The sequence below is a fragment of the Schistocerca cancellata genome, chromosome 6 (assembly GCF_023864275.1).
Source record: "Schistocerca cancellata isolate TAMUIC-IGC-003103 chromosome 6, iqSchCanc2.1, whole genome shotgun sequence".
Taxonomy (NCBI): domain Eukaryota; kingdom Metazoa; phylum Arthropoda; class Insecta; order Orthoptera; family Acrididae; genus Schistocerca; species Schistocerca cancellata.
The window spans coordinates 243,638,961-243,662,972 of NC_064631.1; the positions used below are offsets into that span (position 1 = coordinate 243,638,961).

The 24,012-nt window shown below is 38.6% G+C and overlaps 1 protein-coding gene across 2 annotated transcripts in view; it reads left to right on the plus strand.

The window, feature by feature from the left end:
• The window catches only part of LOC126190985 (meckelin), a 224,027-nt gene that overhangs the window by 194,385 nt on the left and 5,630 nt on the right, over window positions 1–24,012 (plus strand). For both annotated transcript variants that reach the window (XM_049931661.1, XM_049931662.1), the window contains 2 exons: window positions 6,536–6,667; window positions 6,825–6,927. In XM_049931661.1, the coding sequence (XP_049787618.1) occupies window positions 6,536–6,667; window positions 6,825–6,927 (235 nt within the window). The remainder of the gene's footprint in view (window positions 1–6,535; window positions 6,668–6,824; window positions 6,928–24,012) is intronic.

Genomic DNA, 24,012 nt, shown 5'->3' on the forward strand with positions numbered 1-24,012 from the left:
CATCTCAATTTTGTAGATCGGAAATGGAGAAAGGAGGAGTTGCCACATTCATCAGGAACTGTCATAAATTTAAGAACATAGACATTCATAAATTTTGCCTAGAACAGCATATGGAAGCATGTGCAACAGAATTAGATTTTCACAAAAAATCTTTCATAATATTAAGTGTATATCAAGCACCTGCAGGTAACTTTAATCTGTTTGTAAACCACCTTGAAGCTTTACTGGCCCATTTAACAACCAAAAACAAAGAAATAGTGGTTGCTGGTGATTTCAATGTAGATTTCCTTAAAGACTCTCCCAATAAGAACTTATTTGAGTTAATAACACTATCATTCAACTTAATTCCCACAGTAAAGTTCCCCACTAGGATAGCCACTTGCTCACAAACAGCCATTGATAATATCTTTATAGAAAAGTCCAATGAACAAAATTATATTACAAAACCAATAGTCAATGGCCTCTCAGACCATGACATGCAGTTCCTTCTGTTAAATGTTAATACTGAACAGGATATAAAATCTGTTAAATCTGAGCTCAGGAGGGTAATCAGTAAGCCAAAAATTGATTATTTTAGGACACTCCTCAGAGACATTTGCTGGACTGATGTTTACAGTGCTCATGGCATGAATGAAAAATATAACATTTTTGCTAATAAAGTGCTTACCTAATTTGAACACTGCTTTCCCCCAAAACTTACCAAGGTTAGAGCAAAGTCTACAAAGAAGCCATGGATTACTCGAGGAATAGGGGTATCTTCTAAAACAAAAAGAAAACTGTATCTGTCAATCCGAAACATTTCCAATGTTGATGCTGTAGCACATTATAAGAAATACTGCAAAATATTAAAGACTGTAGTACGGATGTCAAAGCAAATATATTACAAGGAAAAGATAGTCATATCAGATAACAAAATAAAGACAATATGGGATATAGTGAAGGAGGAGACCGGTAGAACCAGACATGAAGAGGAACGAATAGCATTAAGAGTAAATGATACATTGGTGACAGATGTGTACAGTGTTGCAGAACTTTTTAACAAACATTTTATAACTGTTACTGAAAAGATGGGGTTGTCAGGTTCGGTAGATGCTGCTATGGATTACCTTAGACCAGACATTTCAAGTAACTTCCATAATATGAATTTGACCCTCACTACCCCAACAGAAATAATGTCCATCATAAAATCTTTAAAATCAAAAACATCTAGTGGGTATGATGAAATATCAACAAAGTTAATTAAAGAATGTGATTCTGTGCTAAGTAACATATTAAGCTATCTGTGTAACCAGTCGTTTATCAGTGGAATATTTCCTGAATGGCTGAAATATGCTGAAGTTAAGCCACTGTTTAAGAAGGGAGATAAAGAAATAGCATCAAATTTCCGTCCAATTTCACTGTTGCCAGCATTCTCAAAAATTTTCGAAAAAGTAATGTACAGTCGTCTTTATAACCATCTTATCTCAAATAACATACTGTCAAAGTCACAGTTTGGATTTTTAAAAGGTTCTGATATTGAGAAGGCTATCTTCACTTACAGTGAAAATGTGCTTAATTCATTAGACAAAAAATTGCAGGCAACTGGTATATTTTGTGATCTGTCAAAGGCATTTGACTGTGTAAATCACAATATCCTTTTAAGTAAACTAGAATACTATAGTGTAACAGGAAATGCTGCAAAATGGTTCAAATCTTATATCTCTAGCAGGAAACAAAGGGTGTTATTAGGAAAGAGACATGTATCAAGCTATCAGGCATCATCCAACTGGGGACTAATTACATGTGGGGTCCCACAAGGTTCCATTTTGGGGCCCTTACTTTTTCTTGTGTATATCAATGACCTTTCATCAGTAACATTACCAAATGCCAAGTTTGTTTTGTTTGCCGATGATACAAACATTGCAATAAATAGCAAATCAAGTGTAGTCTTAGAAAGATCAGCCAATAAAATATTTGTGGACATTAATCACTGGTTCCTAGCCAATTCTTTGTCACTAAACTTTGAAAAAACACACTACATGCAGTTCAGAACTTGTAAGGGGTGTCCCAAGAGTATATGTCTAACATACGATGACAAGAAGATAGAAGAAGTGGACAGTGTTAAATTCTTGGGATTACAGCTTGATAATAAATTCAACTGGGAGGAGCACACCACAGAACTGCTGAAGCGTCTTAACAAATCTCTGTTTGCAATGCGAATTTTGTCATGTATAGGGGATATAAAAATGAAAAAGCTGGCATACTATGCTTACTTTCATTCCATAATGTCATATGGGATTATTTTTTGGGGTAATTCATCAAGCGAAGCTAAAGTTTTCCGGGCACAAAAACGTGCAGTAAGAATTATATGTGGTGTGAACTCAAGAACATCCTGCAGAAGCCTGTTTAGGGAACTAGGGATACTAACTACAGCTTCCCAATATGATGTTGTTGTTGTTGTTGTTGTTGTTGTGGTCTTCAGTCCTGAGACTGGTTTGATGCAGCTCTCCATGCTGCTCTATCCTGTGCAAGCTTCTTCATCTCCCAGTACCTACTGCAACCTACATCCTTCAGAATCTGCTTAGTGTACTCATCTCTTGGTCTCCCCCTACGATTTTTACCCTCCACGCTACCCTCTAATACTAAATTGGTGATCCCTTGATGCCTCAGAACATGTCCTACCAACCGATCCTTTCTTATGGTCAAGGTGTGCCACAAACTTCTCTTCTCCCCAGTCCTATTCAATACTTCCTCATTAGTTATGTGATCTACCCATCTAATCTTCAGCATTCTTCTGTAGCACCACATTTCGAAAGCTTCTATTCTCTTCTTGTCCAAACTATTTACCGTCCATGTTTCACTTCCATACATGGCTACACTCGATACAAATACTTTCAGAAATGACTTCCTGATACTTAAATCCATACTCGATGTTAACAAATTTTTCTTCTTCAGAAACGCTTTCCTTGCCATTGCCAGTCTACATTTTATATCCTCTCTACTTCGACCATCATCAGTTATTTTACTCCCCAAATAGCAAAACTCCTTTACTACTTCAAGTGTCTCATTTCCTAATCTAATTCCCTCAGCATCACCTGACTTAATTAGACTACATTCCATTATCCTCGTTTTGCTTTTGTTGATGTTCATCTTATATCCCCCCTTCAAGATACCATCCATTCCGTTCAACTGCTCTTCTAAGTCCTTTGCTGTCTCTGACAGAATTACAATGTCATCGGCAAACCTCAAAGTTTTTACTTCTTCTCCATGAATTTTAATACCTACTCCGAATTTTTCTCTTATTTCCTTTACTGCTTGCTCAATATACAGATTGAATAACATCGGGGAGAGGCTACAACCCTGTCTTACTCCCTTCCCAACCACTGCTTCCCTTTCATGTCCCTCGACTCTTATAACTGCCATCTGGTTTCTGTACAAATTGTAAATAGCCTTTCGCTCCCTGTATTTTACCCCTGCGACCTTTAGAATTTGAAAGAGAGTATTCCAGTCAACATTGTCAAAAGCTTTCTCTAAGTCTACAAATGCTAGAAACGTAGGTTTGCCTTTCCTTAATCTTTCTTCTAAGATAAGTCGTAAGGTCAGTATTGCCTCACGTGTTCCAGTATTTCTACGGAATTCAAACTGATCTTCCCCGAGGTCGGCTTCTACTAGTTTTTCCATTCGTCTGTAAAGAATTTGTGTTAGTATTTTGCAGCTGTGGCTTATTAAACTGATTGTTCGGTAATTTTCACATCTGTCAACACCTGCTTTCTTTGGGATTGGAATTATTATATTCTTCTTGAAGTCTGAGGGTATTTGGCCTGTCTCATACATCTTGCTCACCAGATGGTAGAGTTTTGTCAGGACTGGCTCTCCCAAGGCCGTCAGAAATTCCAGTGGAATGTTGTCTACTCTGGGGGCCTTGTTTCGACTCAGGTCTTTCAGTGCTCTGTCAAACTCTTCACGCAGTATCGTATCTCCCATTTCATCTTCATCTACATCCTCATCCATTTCCATAATATTGTCCTCAAGTACATCGCCCTTGTATAGACCCTCTATATACTCCTTCCACCTTTCTGCTTTCCCTTCTTTGCTTAGAACTGGGTTTCCATCTGAGCTCTTGATGTTCATACAAGTGTTTCTCTTATCTCCAAAGGTCTCTTTAATTTTCCTGTAGGCAGTATCTATCTTACCCCTAGTGAGATAAGCCTCTACATCCTTGCATTTGTCCTCTAGCCATGCCTGCTTAGCCATTTTGCACTTCCTGTCGATCTCATTTTTTAGACGTTTGTATTCCTTTTTGCCTGCTTCATTTACTGCATTTTTATATTTTCTCCTTTCATCAATTAAATTCAATATTTCTTCTGTTACCCAAGGATTTCTACTAGCCCTCGTCTTTTTACCTACTTGATCCTCTGCTGCCTTCACTACTTCATCCCTCAAAGCTACCCATTCCTCTTCTACTGTATTTCTTTCCCCCATTCCTGTCAATTGTTCCCTTATGCTCTCCCTGAAACTCTCTACAACCTCTGGTTCTTTCAGTTTATCCAGGTCCCATCTCCTTAAATTCCCACCTTTTTGCAGTTTCTTCAGTTTTAATCTACAGGTCATAACCAATAGATTGTGGTCAGAGTCCACATCTGCCCCTGGAAATCTCTTACAATTTAAAACCTGGTTCCTAAATCTCTGTCTTACCATTATATAATCTATCTGATACCTTTTAGTATCTCCAGGGTTCTTCCATGTATACAACCTTCTATCATGATTCTTAAACCAAGTGTTAGCTATGATTAAGTTGTGCTCAGTGCAAAATTCTACCAGGCGGCTTCCTCTTTCATTTCGTAGCCCCAATCCATATTCACCTACTACATTTCCTTCTCTCCCTTTTCCTACACTCGAATTCCAGTCACCCATGACTATTAAATTTTCGTCTCCCTTCACTATCTGAATAATTTCTTTTATTTCATCATACATTTCTTCAATTTCTTCGTCATCTGCAGAGCTAGTTGGCATATAAACTTGTACTACTGTAGTAGGTGTGGGCTTCGTATCTATCTTGGCCACAATAATGCGTTCACTATGCTGTTTGTAGTAGCTTACCCGCATTCCTATTTTCCTATTCATTATTAAACCTACTCCTGCATTACCCCTATTTGACTTTGTGTTTATAACCCTGTAGTCACCTGACCAGAAGTCTTGTTCCTCCTGCCACCGACCTTCACTAATTCCCACTATATCTAACTTTAACCTATCCATTTCCCTTTTTAAATTTTCTAACCTACCTGCCCGATTAAGGGATCTGACATTCCACGCTCCGATCCGTAGAACGCCAGTTTTCTTTCTCCTGATAACGACATCCTCTTGAGTAGTCTCCGCCCGGAGATCCGAATGGGGGACTATTTTACCTCCGGAATATTTTACCCAAGAGGACGCCGTCATCGTTTAATCATACAGTAAAGCTGCATGTTCTCGGGAAAAATTACGGCCTAGTTTTCCCTTGCTTTCAGCCGTTCGCAGTACCAGCACAGCAAGGCCGTTTTGGTTATTATTACAAGGCCAGATCAGTCAATCATCCAGACTGTTGCCCTTGCAACTACTGAAAAGGCTGCTGCCCCTCTTCAGGAACCACACGTTTGTCTGGCCTCTCAACAGATACCCCTCCGTTGTGGTTGCACCTACGGTACGGCTATCTGTATCGCTGAGGCACGCAAGCCTCCCCACCAACGGCAAGGTCCATGGTTCATGGGGGGGGCTTCCCAATATATTTATTCCTTAATGAAATTTGTCATTAAAAATCTATCACTTTTTCAAACCAACAGCTCAATTCATGGAATCAATACTAGAAATAAGAATAATTTTCACAAGGATTTAAAGTCACTTAGTCTTGTACAAAAAGGTGTGCATTATTCAGGAACACACATTTTCAATAACTTGCCAGCAGCCATAAAAAGCTTAACAACCAATGAAATTCAGTTTATGAGAAGCCTAAAGGATTTATTGGTGGCCAACTCCTTCTACTCCATTGATGAATTTCTTAGTAAAACCAACTGATTTGTATATAAGTACAACATAACTTCTGCACAATTTCAGTGCAGTAATGTGTTCACTGAAAATTTGTGTGTCTGTGTCTGCCTGCCTGTGTGTGTGTGTGTGTGTGTGTGGGTGGTGTGTGTGTGTGTGTGTGTGTGTGTGTGTGTGTGTAAGTATAATCTAACTTCTGCACCATTTCAGTGCAGTAATGTGTTAATTGTAAATAAGTATTTCAGTAGTTGTATTACATGTTTATTACCTTATAAATAAATAAAAAACTTTTTTATTTTAAATTCAGTGCATTAGTATTTGTAAAATGACTCTTAGTGTTCATTAAAAAATGACGATCATTCCACTTGGGACCTGTGGAATGGTACATTAGCTTATTTGTTTTAGTTGTAAATATTTGTCATGTATTGTTGTTTCTCTGACATGTTCCACATCCTGGAGGACCTCCTCACTACGGATCAATTGGAATGAAAGTAAATCTAATCTAATCTAATCTATTTTTAAATGTTTTTTAAAGGTAATACAACCCAACAAACGGTTATCTGCTGCTGCTGCTGGTCTTCGGACAAAAATGCCAATTGGAAACACTGAAAGAATTCTACAAGCTTATCAAAATCTGAACAAATTTTTATCAGCATTTTTAGATCATGTAAGTTTTACAGTAGTGGTCTTTAATAATACAAACTGCTTTTTTAATTTCCACAGTTTTTTAAAAAAATCATCATATTTTAGCTATGTTCTCACTGCAAATTCATTGGTTTCTTATTTTCAATTTCACTATTAATTTTATCTGGTTCTTGTTACAGGCTTTGAAAGACTTAGACTATGAAATCAGAGACAAATTGTTTGTGGAGGCCCTGCTGGACATAGAATTTGCAGAGAATTCTGACAAAGGAGTTCTGTATACTGGTAAACTTTTCTTGATAAATATTATGTCTTTGTTGTTATGAGTTGAAATCTCAGAAATATTTCACCAGTTTTTACTTCTGTGGTGAAGTTACCTTAAGTTGTTCATTATTTATCTTACATGAGGAGGCTGCAGGTTTGCACATTTCTGCACAATACAACCAAAGGAAATGGTAAAGAAATACTCCCTAGTCATTGGAAAGTGTCCACTGAAAGATATTCCAACCCTTAAGATAAGAAAACACATTGTCTAGCATCGTCACACACAGTTAAAATTCATAAATACAGTCACTATTATCTGCTTTGACTCAGTGTAAAGTAGCTGACTGTGTACTGTGCCTAGTAAGTGGATTGAGGGTGAAAAAGATCCACCATGATTCAATAACAAGATTCAGGAACTGCTGAGGAAGCAGAGGCTGTTGCACACTCAGTTCAAAACAGAACTTACAAATGATGACAGGCAAAGGTTATTAGAGATTTGTGCATCTGTGAAAAGATCTATGCACGAAGCATACAACTACTACCATGGTCATACCTTAGCAAAAGATCTGACAGAGAACCAGAGGAAATTCTGGTTCTATGTAAAATCTCTAAGTTGGTCTAAGGCTTCCAGCCAGTCACTTGTTGAACAGTCTACTGTAGCATTTGAAGGTAGAAAAACGAAAGCCAAAGTCTTAAGTTTCATGTTCAAGAAATTGTTCACACAGGAGAATCATACAAACATACCGTTGTTTGACCATCGAACAGACTCCCATATGGATGACAGTAATAAGGATCCCTGGCACAGGAGAAACGACTGAAGGAGTTGAGTACAAATAAGTCACCAGGTCTGGATGGAACCCCAATTAAGTTTTTCAAAGAGTACTTAGCTCACATTTGTCATGAATCTCTCGCACACACAATGTCCCAAGCAACTGGAAATAGCACAGATGACTCCTGTGTATAAGAAGGGCGAAAGAACAGATAGGCAAAATTACATACCAGTATCCCTAACATTGGTTTGCTACAGAATTCTTGAATGTGTTGTCAGTTCAAATACAGTAAATATTCTTGAGACTGAGAATCTTATGTCCACGAATCAGCATGGTTTTAGAATGCATTACTCATGGAAAACTCAGCTTGCCCTTTCCTGACATGTTATACTTCGGATTGTGGATGAAAGGCAACAGGCAGATTCCACACTTCTAGATTTCCAGAAAGTGTTTCACACTGTGCCCATTGCAGGCTGTTAAAGGAGGTACAATCATATGGAATAAGATGAAAGATGTGTGAGTGACACAAGGACTTCTTAAGTTATAGAACCCAATATGTGTCCTCGGCGACGAATGTTCATCAGAGAAAGGGTATCATCAGAAGTGCCCCAGGGAAGTGTGGTAGGACTGCTGTAATTCTCTATAAATGGTTTGGTGGACAGGGTGGGCAGCAATCAGTGTTTGTTTGCTGATGATGCTGTAGTGTATGGTAAAGTGTCATTGATGAGTGACTGTAGGAGGATACAAGATGACTTAGACAAAATTTCTAGTTAATGTGATGAATGGCAGCTAGCTCTAAATGTGTAAAAATGTAAGTTAGTGCAGATGAGTAGGAAAAACAAATCCATAATGTTCAGATACAGCATTAGTAGTGTCTTGCTTGACACAGTCACATCATTTAAATATCTGGGCATAACATTGCAAAGCAGCATGAATTGGAACGAGAGTGTTAGGATTGTAGTAGTAAGGGCAAATGGTCGACTTCCAATTATTGGGAGAATTCTAGGGAAGAGTGGTTCATCTGTAAAGGAGACCATATATAGAATGCCAGTTCAACCTATTCTTGAGTACTGCTTGAGTGTTTGGAACCCATACCGGGCTCTGTTAAAGGAACACATCGAAGTAATTCAGAGGTGGGCTGCTAGGTTTGTTACCACTAGGTTCAGGCAACACACTAGTATTACAGAGATGCTTTGGGAATTCAAATGAGAATCCCTGGGGGGAAGGTAACTTTCTTTTTGAGCAACTCCATTGAGAAAAAAAAAAATTGTGAACCAACATTTGAAGCTGACTGCAGAACAGTTCTGTTGCCTCCAACATACATTATGTGTAAGGAGCACAAATATAAGACACAAGAAATTAGGGCTCCAACATGGGCATATAGTTAGTTATTTCTCCCTCATCCTATTTGTGAGTGGAACAGGAAAGGAAATGACTGGTAGTAGTACAGGGTACCTTCTGTCACATGCCATATGGTGGGTTGCAGAGTATCGATGTAGATCTAGATGTAGATATGTATTTAAAGAGCTTTGGTTTGATATTGGTTCAGTCCTAGGAGTTTTATCTGCCACTTATCAATTCTTGCACCTCTGATAACATTTGTTGATGAGAAAAATGGTGGGTTGCACCATGGTTTGGAGTCTGTGTTAAACTTTAGGTTCACTTGCAAGTTGCTGGATATGTCTGTTCTGAGGTTGGAAGAAGATAGTGGCATACCACCTCTACCAGGATGATGCCCAGAAGTGTGGTGTTCAAACCAGTCTTGAAACAGAAGACATATGTACAATGTTTTTTGTTATCTACTATGCATGAGGGTTGGAACTTTAGTAGTGCCAACTATTTGTTTACAACTTGTACAAAATAGACACATGTTTCAATGTTTTACTGTTCTTCAAAGTAGTCACTATCATTGTGTATAACTCGTTTCCAGTGATGTGGAAGTTGTAGGATACCCTCAGCAGTCCCAGTTGTATTGATAGTTTGAGTGGAGCGGTCTATTGGCCTATGAGTCTCTGTAACAATTTTGAAGCAAATGCCATGAAGTGCTTCCTTCATCTTAGTAATGAAGTTGAAGTCACAAGGGCTTAAGTGCAGGGACTCTGATGGGTGGTACAGCACTTCCCATCCTCATTGACTGAGCAAATCAGTTACATCTTGCACCATTATACACCTGAGCATTGTCCTGCAAAATGTTGGGCAGGTCCTGCAGAAAGTGTTGCCGCTTCTCTCTCTAAGCAGTTCATTTTTGGAACACAGCCTGCAACCAGCTTAAAGAAAAAAGTGGTAACACTTTCTGCAGGACCTGCTCATCATTTTGCTGGACAATGCTCGGGTGCATATTTGCACAAGTTGTTAGTGGTTTGTTCAATCGATGGGTCTGGGAAGTGCTGTACCACCCACTACACTCCCTGGAATTAACCCCTTGTGACTTCAGTTTTATCCATAAGATGAAGGAAGCACTTCATTGCTATTGCTTCAGAATTGTTACAGAGATTTGTTGGGCAATAGACCACTCCACTCAAATTATCAACATGACGAGCACTGCTAAGGACATCCTACAACTTCCACATTTCTATCAACAGGCTATACACACAGTGCTGGTGACTACTCTGAAGGACAGTAAAACTTGAAACATGTATCTGTTTTGTAGAAGTTGTAAATAAATAATTGCCACTATTTAAGTTTCAACCTTTGTACATTAATTACAGTCATCTTCACTCTGTTTCCCTTGTCTTCCTCATAGTCTTCTTCTCCCCTGTCTTTTTTTTTTTTTTCCTCACCGTGTTTCTTTTATGCATTTGTATGTTTTTTGCTTCGTTGATATGATTTTGGGATGTCAGTGATACCTGATGTTTATAGCATATGAAAGTATTGTTTCATTGTTTATTGTCATAGTTATGTGTGTAATTGTGCCCATCTTTCATTTTATACCACTTTCTCTTTGTGCTTCTTTGGTACTGAGATTTTCTTGATGAGTCTGTGTCGTGCAGTTTGCGCAGACCTCATTTTCATGATCTCTTTTTCACTGATATGTCCTTACTTTGTGCTTTGACCCACTGGATTCATTAGTTTTACTACTGTTCCAGGCGTGTGCATAGCATTTTGTAGAAAATTTTACTGTTCTTTTTCAGGGGTTTTTCTTATAAGAACTGGTGATGCACTTCCTTCTGGTAGCAAATAGTTTAAATATCTATTCTCCAAGTTTTAGGAATCCATAAATTCAGTTATATCATTCTCATATTCATTCAGCAGTGAAACTTATATTTCAGTTTGCTTCTGCTATTTATCTTGTTCAAGACATGATTGCTCATACAGTTTGTAACTTATTAGCACTTTGTGTTTCTGCATATTCCATCTTATAACTTCAACTTCATAGTAATGTAGCACATGATAAATATCTATGCGTTCTGTATAGTGATTGAGATGCATTTCTTCAGGAGTTTTCATAGACACACATTGTCTTCCACTTCAACTGATTCACTGTGATTGGTTACTAATAAATTTCCTCAGTTGATTAGTGATGGTTCTACCACAGTGTTACAGAATCTATTTGCTTTTGCATTTGCATAAACCTCCCGGATTCTAACATATTTTTATCTTAAAATCCTCTTCTTCTGTTTCCCTTTCAGCAGCATCAACATGTTTCTCATTATTACTTATCTGTCTTCATGCTGCAGAACCTATTCCTTCTGGCTAACTTCACTAGCATCCTTAGCCATCTCCCAAATTATTTGATTTTGTTATAACATTTACTGGCTTTCTCTTTTGCAACTGTGTAAACAGTTATTTATGGAACACACACCATTTGCTGCACAAGACACAAATGCAATAACTGTTAAAGTTCCAAAGTGCTGGTAAGAGTGCTCTGGAATCATCAGTGTTGGTAGGGAGTCAATTGGTATTGTAAACAGTCATAAATAGAAAGCATAATGAGATTATTATGAGCATCCACTAATGAAGTCCAATTGAAGGGCTGTGCCATCTTTAGTTGATGGATTAGCATTTTTCTTTGCTCTGCCTCTTCTGTTGCTATCCAGTCATATACATTCCCCCTTCCCCTCCTTTAAAAAAGAGGAGAAAGAGAGAGAGAGAGAGAGAGAGAGAGAGAGAGAGAGAGAAGTTAACGTGCAGGGCTCAAAGCACTGAGATGCTTCTGAGATGTAGACTCTACCAAGCTACCACCTGGACTGACGTGTGGCTTAGTGGCAGCATCTGTTTTGCCAAGCCTTCAGAGGTGACCTTGTATTTGGAGGTGACTTGGTTTTCTGGCCTTTTGGCATCAGTGGTAGCTCTATATTGTCTTCAATGATGGTGGGAAACCTAATCAGTGGAACCTGCTGCAGTGGTGTGAGCCTAACAGAGGCCTCAAGTCCCTCCCAATATGGTGATGCAGACTGGAAGAAAGTTAGATCTGTTGCATGCAAAACTGAATACATTGGCCACCATGTGTGGCCGTTGCTGTGGCTGATGTCCACCAAAGGTGCGTCCTGAAGGCCTTGGTGTACACTGTTATGGCAGAATTGAACTGTAGGGTGTGATGTTGATTTCAGGGTGATTTTTTTGGGATTGCTAGTGACTTTCACATGAATCTTACCTTTGGTTGTTATGATCCTGTACACTCTTAGGAAAAGAGTGAAAGTCAGTTCAGTAGGTGATGTTTCAGTTAAAATCACTGAATTTGTGATTTGAAAGTCTGAACAAGGTATTCAGCTTCTCTGTATCTTTGTGGATTGAATGGGACTGATGAGATGTGAGCTACTCTTTTTAGCTAGCAGAATTTTTTGAACTATTTTGATTTGAGGACTGTTTGCTCCTGTGAGGGAAAAGATGGAAAGGCTTTTACGGCAGCTTGTGCTGTTGTATTCTAATTCGTGACATAGGGATTGTTTGATAATCCATCAAAACTAGGTAAATTTGTTTTAGGAATGATTGTTGTGGTCTTCTGTCTGAAGGCTGATTTGATGCAACTCTTCATTTCTTCATCTCTGCATAACTTGTTGTAAGTGGAAATAATGAACTTTTTCCAACAATATGGAGTCATTTCCATGATTCCATGCCATTGAGTAAACACTGATTGTGGTGGTACATGATTTTCCACACATACTTGACTAGTGTGTACCATTTTTCTGGACAGTACACATGTCAGTGAGTTACTGTTTTTTGTGCATGTTATCTCTGTGTGCCCTTTATGCAAAAGTGGCAGGAAAACTGCAGTCATCTGGATAGGAGAATGGCCATTCACTGTCAGTCTGCTTTGATGTTTATCACCAGTTCCCTTTTGCCATTTGTAGGACATGTTTTGTGCAAGAGAATTCATATTACAGGGTCACTGGGAATTTTCCATGTGAGCAGAGAATCACACTCTGTGAATTCTGTGATTGTTCCATTTTTGGAAAAGCACTATTAATTAACTAATATCCTTATCTAGTTAGAAGTATACTGTACCATCTTTGTTGAAGTCATGGTCAGGATCCATCAATAACTGGGAAAATAGCATGTTTTGAAATTTATTTCTTATGAATCTAATGGTTGTATGCACTAAAGGAAACTTTAGGCACTGTGCTGCATACCCAAGGATTGTTCTGCACAACCCAAAAATAACTACTTAGATGTTTATGATCAGTAATTAGATGGAATTTCATAACATAGAGTTAGATGTTGGAGAGTGTGTGGTGAGGGGGTAGGGTATAGTATTTTAGCTGATACTATGAGATTGGACAAAGTTGTACTATTTGGTTGTTGCATGGTGCTGGTTGTGGATATGATGCACACCACCCTATTTGTTCTCGAATGTCTAGCTAGGAATTGTATGCATGAAACTGTGGGATATGGTTCACTTCTGAAACAACCATATCCTCTTGCAGCTGCTGATCAGTAGCTTGTGCCATAGCAAATGCTTGTTTGGTTTAAAAATGGGTCTGGTAGCTTTATTACTTACTGCCGTGTTTCTTTATGTGGAATATGTTGTAAAGCATAATGGATTAAGGTGTATGCATAACAATTACATTTTTGGTGTAAGATGAAGATATGTATGCTAGGAATGAAACAATATGTTTCCGCTTCTTGTATTGTTATTATTGTGGTCTTCTGTCTGAAGACTGATTTGATACAGCTCTCCATTTCTTCATGAACATCATGTATGCGGTCAGATTTGCAAACAGACGACTCATGACCCTTTTTTTTTCATTTGTGACACACGGCCCAAAGTTGTGGACAGTCTTCTCGTGAATGTTTCGTAAAACACTGCGGACATGAAGGAAGTTGCCATGGGTTTTGCTGCAGTTTCTTAGAGGTTTGTTTACAGTTAGGCCGAGGCTGTGCTTGGGAGCATACTGTGGCCACGTCGGCCAGTGGGGACACGCCACACGCTTTGTCAACATCGCACAGAGGTTGTATTTCCCCAACGTCGCCCCATGCCTCTATTTGTGCTCCAGCGGCGTGAGAAATTTCAAAAGACTGAGCGATAGATAGGACTTCATCTAGAGTCGGATTTGACAACTGAAGGGCACGTTGCCTAACTTCTTTGTCGGGCGCCGATCGGATAATAGCATCCCATACCATGGAATCGGTGTAGGATTCTTTGTGAACTTCAGTAACAAACTGACACTTTCTACTGAGGCCGTGAAGTTCAGCAGCCTGAGCGCGATAGGATTGATTCGGTTGTTTTTGACAACGATAAAAGGCAACACGAGAGGCTACCACATGCGTTTGCTTTTGAAAATAGACAGACAGAAGTGAACACATTTCAGCAATGGACAAAGACGCAGGATCTTTCAAAGGAGCCAATTGCGACAACAACTGATACATTTGAGGTGCAATCCATGAAAGGAACAGAGACTTACATGTTTGTTCGTCCGCGGCATGAAATGCCAAGAAGTGCTGTCAAAGACATTTTTCATAGTCAGACCAGTCTTCTGCTGTCTCGTCGTAAGGAGGAAAAGGAGGTAAAGACAACGATGAGAGACGCTCCGCATTTGATGCCACGATGAAATCACGAATCGCATTTGCAAGAAGCGTTTGCTGTTCTATGAGACCTTGCAATAGTTGCTCTAAAGTAGCCATGGAAACATGTGGGTCAACGATGGAAAAGAAAAACCCCATCCTCGTCGCCAATTGTTATAACTTCAAGTTGAACAAATATATTTCAAGGAAGACGCAATACATGAAAGTCACAGACCAAGTAAACGGAGTAAGACGTGTGTACACTTTAACAGTCAAATCATAACTGAGTCCGAGTCTAGCAGCCACTGTCTGTCTGGCCGCTTAGGTGGTGCTGCTGCTGCTTGGCTGGCAGACAGTGCCGCATGTAGAGGACGCACGTCACTGCGCGGCGGCACTTTGAAAGATCGGCGAGTCACAACACAATTCACTATCACACATTTGTTCAGAACCAGTAAAATTGTTGAAATTAAACAAAGCTCCAGGGCCTGATGGAACTGCTATCAGATTCTGTAGCAAATTTGTGGCTGAGTGAGCCCCTCTTGTAACCATAATATACTGAAGATGCCTGGAACAAAAAACTGTGCCCAGTGGGTGGAAGAACGCACAGGTCATACGTCTTTACAAATAGGGCAGAAGAAGTGATCCACAAAACTACCATCCAATATCCATAACATCAAAACGTATTCTGAGGTATCCTGGTCAGAATGACCCTCTTCAAGCCAGCCAGTATGGATTCCGAAAACATCAGTCATGTGAAACCAAACTCCTGCTTTTCTCACATGATATCTTAAAAGCCATGGATCAAGACAGTCTGGTAGATGCTGTGTTTCTTGACTTCTGAAAGGCATTTGACTCAGCACCACACATACACGTATTCTCAAAAGTATGAACATATGGCGTATTAAGTGAAATTTGTGACTAGATTGATGGTTTCTTGGTGGCGAGGACATAGAAAGCAAATTCTTTATTTTAGGTTACTCACTGTTGAAAAACATAGTTGTTCGAAATTCCAAAATCTCTGTTTGACCATGAATTGTGACACATCAATTGCATAAACATCTAAACAATGTCTTAAACTCAAGTGAGAGTGCAGCAAATAAGGGTAACATAAATCCAAAAGGTGTTTTTATCCATGTGGGAACAAAATCCCTTTGAAACAACAGTGAAGAAGAAATTACAAACCACACCAGGAACCTGATTCGAATGGCCAGAAGCCTCTACACAAATTCCAGAATAAAAATCAGTGGCATTATGTACAGGAGATTGGTGAGTGACAGCTATATGCAGAGGATAAATGGCAACATTAAAAAGCAGTGCAATAAAGTAGGATTCACTTTCATTGTTGTTGTTGTTGTTGTGGTCTTCAGTCCTGAGACTGGTTTGATGCAGCTCTCATGCTACTCTATCCTGTGCAAGCTTCTTCATCTCCCAGTACCTACTGCAACCTACATCCTTCTGAATCTGCTTAGTGTATTCATCTCTTGGTCTCCCTCTACGATTTTTACCCTCCACGCTGCCCTCCAATGCTAAATTTGTGATCCCTTGATGCCTCAAAACATGTCCTACCAACCGATTCCTTCTTCTAGTCAAGTTGTGCCACAAACTTCTCTTCTCCCCAATCCTATTCAATACCTCCTCATTAGTTACGTGATCTACCCACCTTATCTTCAGCATTCTTCTGTAGCACCACATTTCGAAAGCTTCTATTCTCTTCTTGTCCATACTAGTTATCGTCCATGTTTCACTTCCATACATGGCTACACTCCATACAAATACTTTCAGAAACGACTTCCTGACACTTAAATCTATACTCGATGTTAACAAATTTCTCTTCTTCAGAAACGATTTCCTTGCCATTGCCAGTCTACATTTTATATCCTCTCTACTTCGACCATCATCAGTTATTTTACTCCCCAAATAGCAAAACTCCTTTACTACTTTAAGTGTCTCATTTCCTAATCTAATTCCCTCAGCATCACCCGACTTAATTCGACTACATTCCATTATCCTTGTTTTACTTTTGTTGATGTTCATCTTATATCCTCCTTTCAAGACACTGTCCATTCCATACAACTGTTCTTCCAAGTCCTTTGCTGTCTCTGACAGAATTACAATGTCATCGGCAAACCTCAAAGTTTTTACTTCTTCTCCATGAATTTTAATACCTACTCCGAATTTTTCTCTTATTTCCTTTACTGCTTGCTCAATATACAGATTGAATAACATCGGGGATAGGCTACAACCCTGTCTCACTCCTTTCCCAACCACTGTTTCCCTTTCATGCCCCTCTACTCTTATAACTGCCATCTGGTTTCTGTGCAAATTGTAAATAGCCTTTCGCTCTCTGTATTTTACCCTTGCCACCTTTAGAATGTGGAAGAGAGTATTCCAGTCAACATTGTCAAAAGCTTTCTCTAAGTCTACAAATGCTAGAAACGTAGGTTTGCCTTTTCGTAATCTTTCTTCTAAGATAAGTCGTAAGGTTAGTATTGCCTCACGTGTTCCAACATTTCTACGGAATCCAAACTGCCTTCCCCGAGGTCCGCTTCTGCCAGTTTTTCCATTCGCCTGTAAAGAATTCGCGTTAGTATTTTGCAGCTGTGACTTATTATCACTTTCATTGATCCCAACAAATTTCTAGTGCAACGTGTCTTGCCAAAGATGGTCTATGTGTGAATAGGTTGGGCTCAAAAATATTCAGGAAGATGTTCATAGATACTTGCTAGATCATAAAATACAAGGGATACTGATAAGTAGTAATGAGGGTGAAAAAACTTGTGTAGCATTAAGAAAGACAAAACCGAACTATTATCTGGCAAGAATTTTGCTAAAGCCTATAAGCAATAGTCAAAGTGTGCTGGACCGAGACTCGAACTCGGGACCTTTGCCTTTCGCGGGCAAGTGCTCTACCATCTAAGCTACCCAAGCACGACTCACGGCCTGTCCTCACAGCTTTACTTCTGCCAGTATCTCATCTCCTACCTTCCTAACTTTACAGAAGCTTTCCTGCGAACCTTGCAGAACTAGAACTCCTGAAAGAAAGGATATTGCGGAGACATGGCTTAGCCACAGCCTGGGGGATGTTTCTAGGATGAGATTGTCACTCTGCAGTGGAGTGTGTGCTGATATGAAACTTCCTGGCAGATTAAAACTGTGTGCTGGACCGAGACTCGAATCTGCCTGGAAGTTGCATATCAGTGCACACTCCGGTGCAGAGTGAAAATCTCATTCTGGGAATAGTCAAAGCAGATATGTTATGCATTGGAATATAAATGGTTTAAACACTGATGCTTCAAACAATAAAATCTCCAAAATAGAAATCATTCTGTCAGAAAGTGCAAATACTAGAGTTGGTTGTTTAAATGAGCACTGGTTTACTGAGGACACAATTAAAATTTTAAACAAAATAAGGAACTTCAGGTTAGCAAGTACCTTTCGCAGAAGAAACCAGTCACATGGAGGCTCATGTATGCTTCTACATAGTGAAATGAATTACGAGACCAGAAATTGTTTTGTAGAAATAGTGGATGCACTAGCAAATGTTATAATTATTTCAATACACAGTCTCCCAGAGAGGTCAACAACAGAGCTATTATTATCTTAGCTTCAAATTAGGCTAGAAGACCTTTGTAGAGAAAAAGAAGAAGAAAAATGTAATAGCTCCTGATTTTAACATTGATATCACATACCAGAGACAATGGCCAGTTAGTAACCTGTATTGACTACGTTCTAAGTAAGTACGTGTATGAAGATGTGTATAAATTTTGTCTAGCTCTGGGTAATTCAGGTCATTGTGCATTATTCATTAAGCTGCTTAGACAGACAGGAGCATTTCATATTGAGAACCTTGTGAGAAGGAACTTTAGCAAAGAAAACTTGCTAATATTTAGTAATAAGCTAAAAGAGAAAAAATGGCTTTTTGGTCATTGTAACTCGAGTGGTGAAAACTTGGGAGACATTCCAAAATAGCTTGCTAGGTGTCTTTAATGAAACATTTCCACCTAGACTCTGCAGCAATAAAATGACGAATAAATTAAAGTGGATTACCCAGGGCATAAAAATTTCCAGTGTAAGGAAAAGGTAACTGCACAGAGAATTAAAATGTAATAAAGATATTGATTTCATTGTTTATGTCAGACTCTATATATCCATATTCGAAAGAGCCATCAAGGCAGCAAAACAATTGGCAAATAACAGGCTAATTTTAAACCATAAAAATAAGACAAAGGCAGTGTGGTCAGTCATTAAATCTAAGTTAAGTATTAAAGCCTGTAACCAAGAAATTTCAAAAATCGACATTAAAGGAAATACTATATCTACATCTACATGATTACTCTGCAATCCACATTTAAGTGCTTGGCAGAGGGTTCATCGAACCACAATCATACTATCTCTCTACCATTCCACTCCCGAACAGCGCGCGGGAAAAACGAACACCTAAACCTTTCTGCTCGAGCTCTGATTTCTCTTATTTTATTTTGAGGATCAGTCCTACCTATGTAGGTTGGGTTCAACAAAATATTTTCGCATTCGGAAGAGAAAGTTGGTGACTGAAGTTTTGTAAATAGATCTTGCCGCGACGAAAAACGTCTTTGCTTTAATGACTTCCATCCCAACTCGCATATCATATCTGCCCCACTCTCTCCCCTATTACGTGATAATACAAAATGACCTGACCTTTTTTGCACCCTTTCAGTGTCCTCCGTCAATCCTACCTGGTAAGGATCCCACACTGTGCAGAAATATTCTAACAGAGGACGAACGAGTGTAGTGTAAGCTGTCTCTTTAGTGGACTTGTTGCATCTTCTGAGTGTCCTGCCAATGAAACGCAACCTTTGGCTTGCCTTCCCCACAATATTATCTATGTGGTCTTTCCAACTGAAGTTGTTCGTAATTTTAACACCCAGGTACTTAGTTGAATTGACAGCCTTGAGAATTGTACTATTTATTGAGTAATCGAATTCCAACGGATTTCTTTTGGAACTCATGTGGATCACCTAACACTTTTTGTTATTTAGCGTCAACTGCCACCTGCAACACCATACAGCAATCTTTTCTAAATCGCTTTGCAACTGATACTGCTCTTCGGATGACCTTACTAGACGGTAAATTACAGCATCATCTGCGAACAACTTAAGAGAACTGCTCAGATTGTCACCGAGGTCATTTATATAGATCAGGAACAGCAGAGGTCTCAGGACGCTACCCTGGGGAACACCTGATATCACTATTGTAAGTCCAACTCAAATATCAGAGTAATTTTATGAATTCTTTATAAATGTAGCAAAGTCTGGTGTGGATGTAACAGATTATCACAGCAGAGTAAATCCCTTTGGCCTAAATGAAAACTCTTAAAACTTTACAAGATTTAAAAAAATAAAATCTGCATGTTGGGATGGAATACCGACCAAAGCTATTAAAGTGGTGGACAATAAAATTGCAAACCTAGTACCTCAAATAATAAGTCAATGTTTTGAAGACGGCTGTTTCCCCAAGTTACTGAAATATGCTGAAGTCAAACCACTCTTCAAGAAGAAGGGGTCAAGAGAAATCATGGAAAATTATCATCCTATCTCAATTCTCCCAGTCATATCCAAAATATTTGAAAAACTTTCTGTTGCCCAAATCCAAAATTTCATTGCAAAATATTCTATTAATCTAAACAATGGGTTTGGTTTTCAGCAGGGGAAAAGCACCATAGATACAGCGAACAGTTTCGTTGAAACAATGAGTACATCACTAGACAAGAGAAATAAGGTGGCAGGAATTTTCTGTGACCTCACAAAGGCATTTGATTCTGTAATTCATGCATTGCTTATTTACAAACTTGAAAGGTATGACATTAGTGGCAGTGCTCTACAAGGACTTAAATCTTACATGTCAAACAGAAAGCAGAGGGTTAGCATCTCTTTAAATGTTGCAAATTATTCAGTACCCTCTGTACCTTAGAAACTTGGTTGCAGCTGAATGGGTTGAATCTAAACATATTTAAGACTCACGTGGTGCAATTCAAAACCAAACTGTCAGAATGTGAGCAGATTAAAATTGTTCACAACAACCAGGATAGAGAAGAAGTTGACTCAGTCAAATTCTTAGGTTTAAATGTAGATAAAAATTTGAGCTCGCAGGCACACATTGAATATCTAGCAAACAAACTGAGCAGCTTTGCATTTGCAATGCAAATATTATTATCTTTTTGTACACCAGGCATGAATTATTTGAGGGAAACCACTTTGTTCATTCACATGATACTAGAAACAAAATAATATGCTCTCTACCCACCACCTCAAACTTTATGCCCAGAGACCTCAATACATGGGAATGAAAATGTGCAATAAATTAAAAGGCAACAAGTTAATACAGATGAATTTAGGTCCACTTAAAAGAAAGCTATATGAGGCACTGGAAATTTGAGCTGGATACAATGTGTTACATATTCCAAGAAATATCCTTATAGTGTTATTCCTTATTTTAGTGCTATTACTTATTAGTGTAAAAAATCATTGTAACTGTATTATAAATTTTTGACATGCCTCATGTACGCAAACCAAATGGATTGCAAATGTATATCGTGAGATGAATTAACCACAACTCACAGTTCACAATATCTTGGGTGGAGAGTCATTGGCGGGGCTAGAAGTAACTTCAGGTGTGCTACAGGGAAGAACATTTATTCAGTTTATTCACCGTTGGCCACTTTCAGTGGAATAGGTTTGTGCATTAAATATACTATGAAGAATAATTTTTGCACTGAATTTTTTCAATTTAGTTCCATATCTCATAAAAATATCCTTAAGTACTAATGTCAAGCATGTTTATTTCAAGTAGTTTGGCTGTCTTATAAAATGGGTGTTTGGGTAACCAGTCATACAACTTAACTTTGAAAATATTATATATATATATATATATATATATATATATATATATTTAAGGATATTATTTTGTGTGAGTTTGCAGTCTTTGTGAGTATGTGTCTCGGTATATCAAGGTTCAGTTTGGCTCTGGCATTGTAAGGGTGTATAGTCCCTCTAGTGTCGAACTCATTTATATTGCTTTTGACATAAAGCAGTGCTGTGTATATGTATAGATTAACAACAATTGAGGAGGAGGAGGAGGAGGAGGAGGAGATTAGTGTTTCATGTCCCCTCAACGAGGTCATTAGAAATGGAGCACAAGCTTGGATTAGGGAAGGATAGGGGAGGAAATTGGCTGTGCCCTTTCAAAGGAAACATCCTAGCATTTGCCTGAAGAGATTTTAGGGAAATCACAGAAAACCTAAATCAGAATGGTTGGAGGTGGGTTTGAACCGTCGTCCTCGAGAATGCGAGTCCAGTGTGCCAAACTCTGTGCCACCTTGCTCGGAAACAACAGTTGATATCTGGAACTTGATAAAGAGGGGACAGCAGTGTTCCTTGTGTGTAACTTTGCTGATTATTCTGATTATTTTATTTTTAAATTCCAGAATTTCACTGACATAGCAGCATGCTGTAGGAAATGTGTGGTTGAAATAGGCAAAATATGCAACTTTCAGGTACTCACCAGGGACTGCACCTGTCAGCATCAACATAAGACAGCTTACTCTTGTTATTCTCTGGCTAATATGTTCCTCCAGTTTAATTTTGAATCAGTGTGAATGCATAACAGTTTTACTGATTTACTTTCTACAGCTGTAGCCAAACCCAGTATTAGTTCCCTTGTCTTATCAGGATTACATAGGAGTTCATTGGAAGAAAGGCAGTTCATTGCTAGTTCTAATATTTCCTGTGTTGCCTGATGCTCCAGTTCTGTCTGTTATGCCTTCCTTGCATGCTGCGTTGTTCTTTAGAAGGAGCAGGAGTGAGGAAGAGATGCATTTCATGAACAGAGAATTGAGATATTAATGTATTCCTCATCTAATATCAAATAGTACGTATCTTTGTTTTTGTATTTCTGTCATCAGTTGCTAATGGTAGATTTGCATGTACAAATGTGTGCAGATATAAAAGATTTATGAATCTATCACTCTTCAATAAAATGTCTATTCAGAAGACATCTAGACCTGGTCACTATGAAAGTCTGTAAATATTATTCAACTGGCAAACATACAAAATGGGGACAGTGCATGAATGTTTGAACTGCAGTACAGCTACCACTGGAGAGGGGATGCTTGTATCTCATAGACAGTAGTGTCATCGTTCACGCCACCTTCATGCCATGGTGGCAGCTGTAGGAAATGCGACAGTGTAACTGACAGCGCACATATTTGAAACTGCAACTGACTGAATAGAGGCCAATACCACACTGTCTTTGCTCTATTTCTTACATAGACAAGGTGTATACAACCCGGGACAATTGGGAGATCCGGGAAAAAACCGGGAATTTTTTCATCCGGGAAAAAACCCAGGAATTTTTTAAATTCTGGGAATTTTTCATTGTTTTAGTTTTCAGTTAATTTTTTGTAGTTTTGGCTCGTAAGAACTGATATTCTAACAAAAGATATTACTGTATCCCGTTACTACAGAATAATACTGCAGCAATAAAACATGAATGAGAGAAATTACGAAAATAAAACTTCAGTTGCAAAGGGAATGCACCCTGTAAAACAAAACACAGTGCTCATACAAGTGTCTGCCACCAACAAAATGTGTCAAAGGCTCTGATTACTGGATATTCACTCGGTCAAGAAAGTTTTTATTTTTATTCTTCAGAAATTAGTTATTGTGTTCATCCCATATCTCTGAGTTTATTTTTTGTATTGCAAATAAAACGGTTTAATTGGCATACCTGATGAATGTTTCGTGTGATATAACTGAAGAAATGGGTATATTATAGAAAACAGAAGGTTTTGAAATGTGGTGCTACAAAACAATGCTATAAATTCAATGGGTAGACTAGATAATTAATGGCAGAGTACTGAACCTAATTGGGGAAAAAAGAAATTTATGGCTCATCGTGATTTAAAATAAGAAATGGTCACTAGGACACATCCTGAGGCATCAAATAATTGTCACTTTGATAGTGGGCAGAAGTGTAGGTGGTGCAAATTGTAGAGGGAGCCTGAAGCTTAACTACAGTAAGCATATTCAGAATGATGTAGGTTGCAGTAGTTTTTCGGAGATGAAGAGGCTTGCACAGGATTGACTAGCATGGAGAGTTGGATGAAACCAGTCTACGGACTGAAGACCACAACAATTGTAGATGCATGTAGGACTCATGTTCAAAATACACATAATGAAGGTCTTTTTACTTACACGTACTAGTATTTTACTTATACGTGCTATATCAGCAATATGTTGTTACAGATTTGAGAATTTGGCTTAAATTCCAACTTGAAATTTTGGCCACTGATAATCTATTTTGAGCATTTGTGAGGCAGTGGCCTAACTTCTTTATTGGAGACTGTTAATATTTTTTA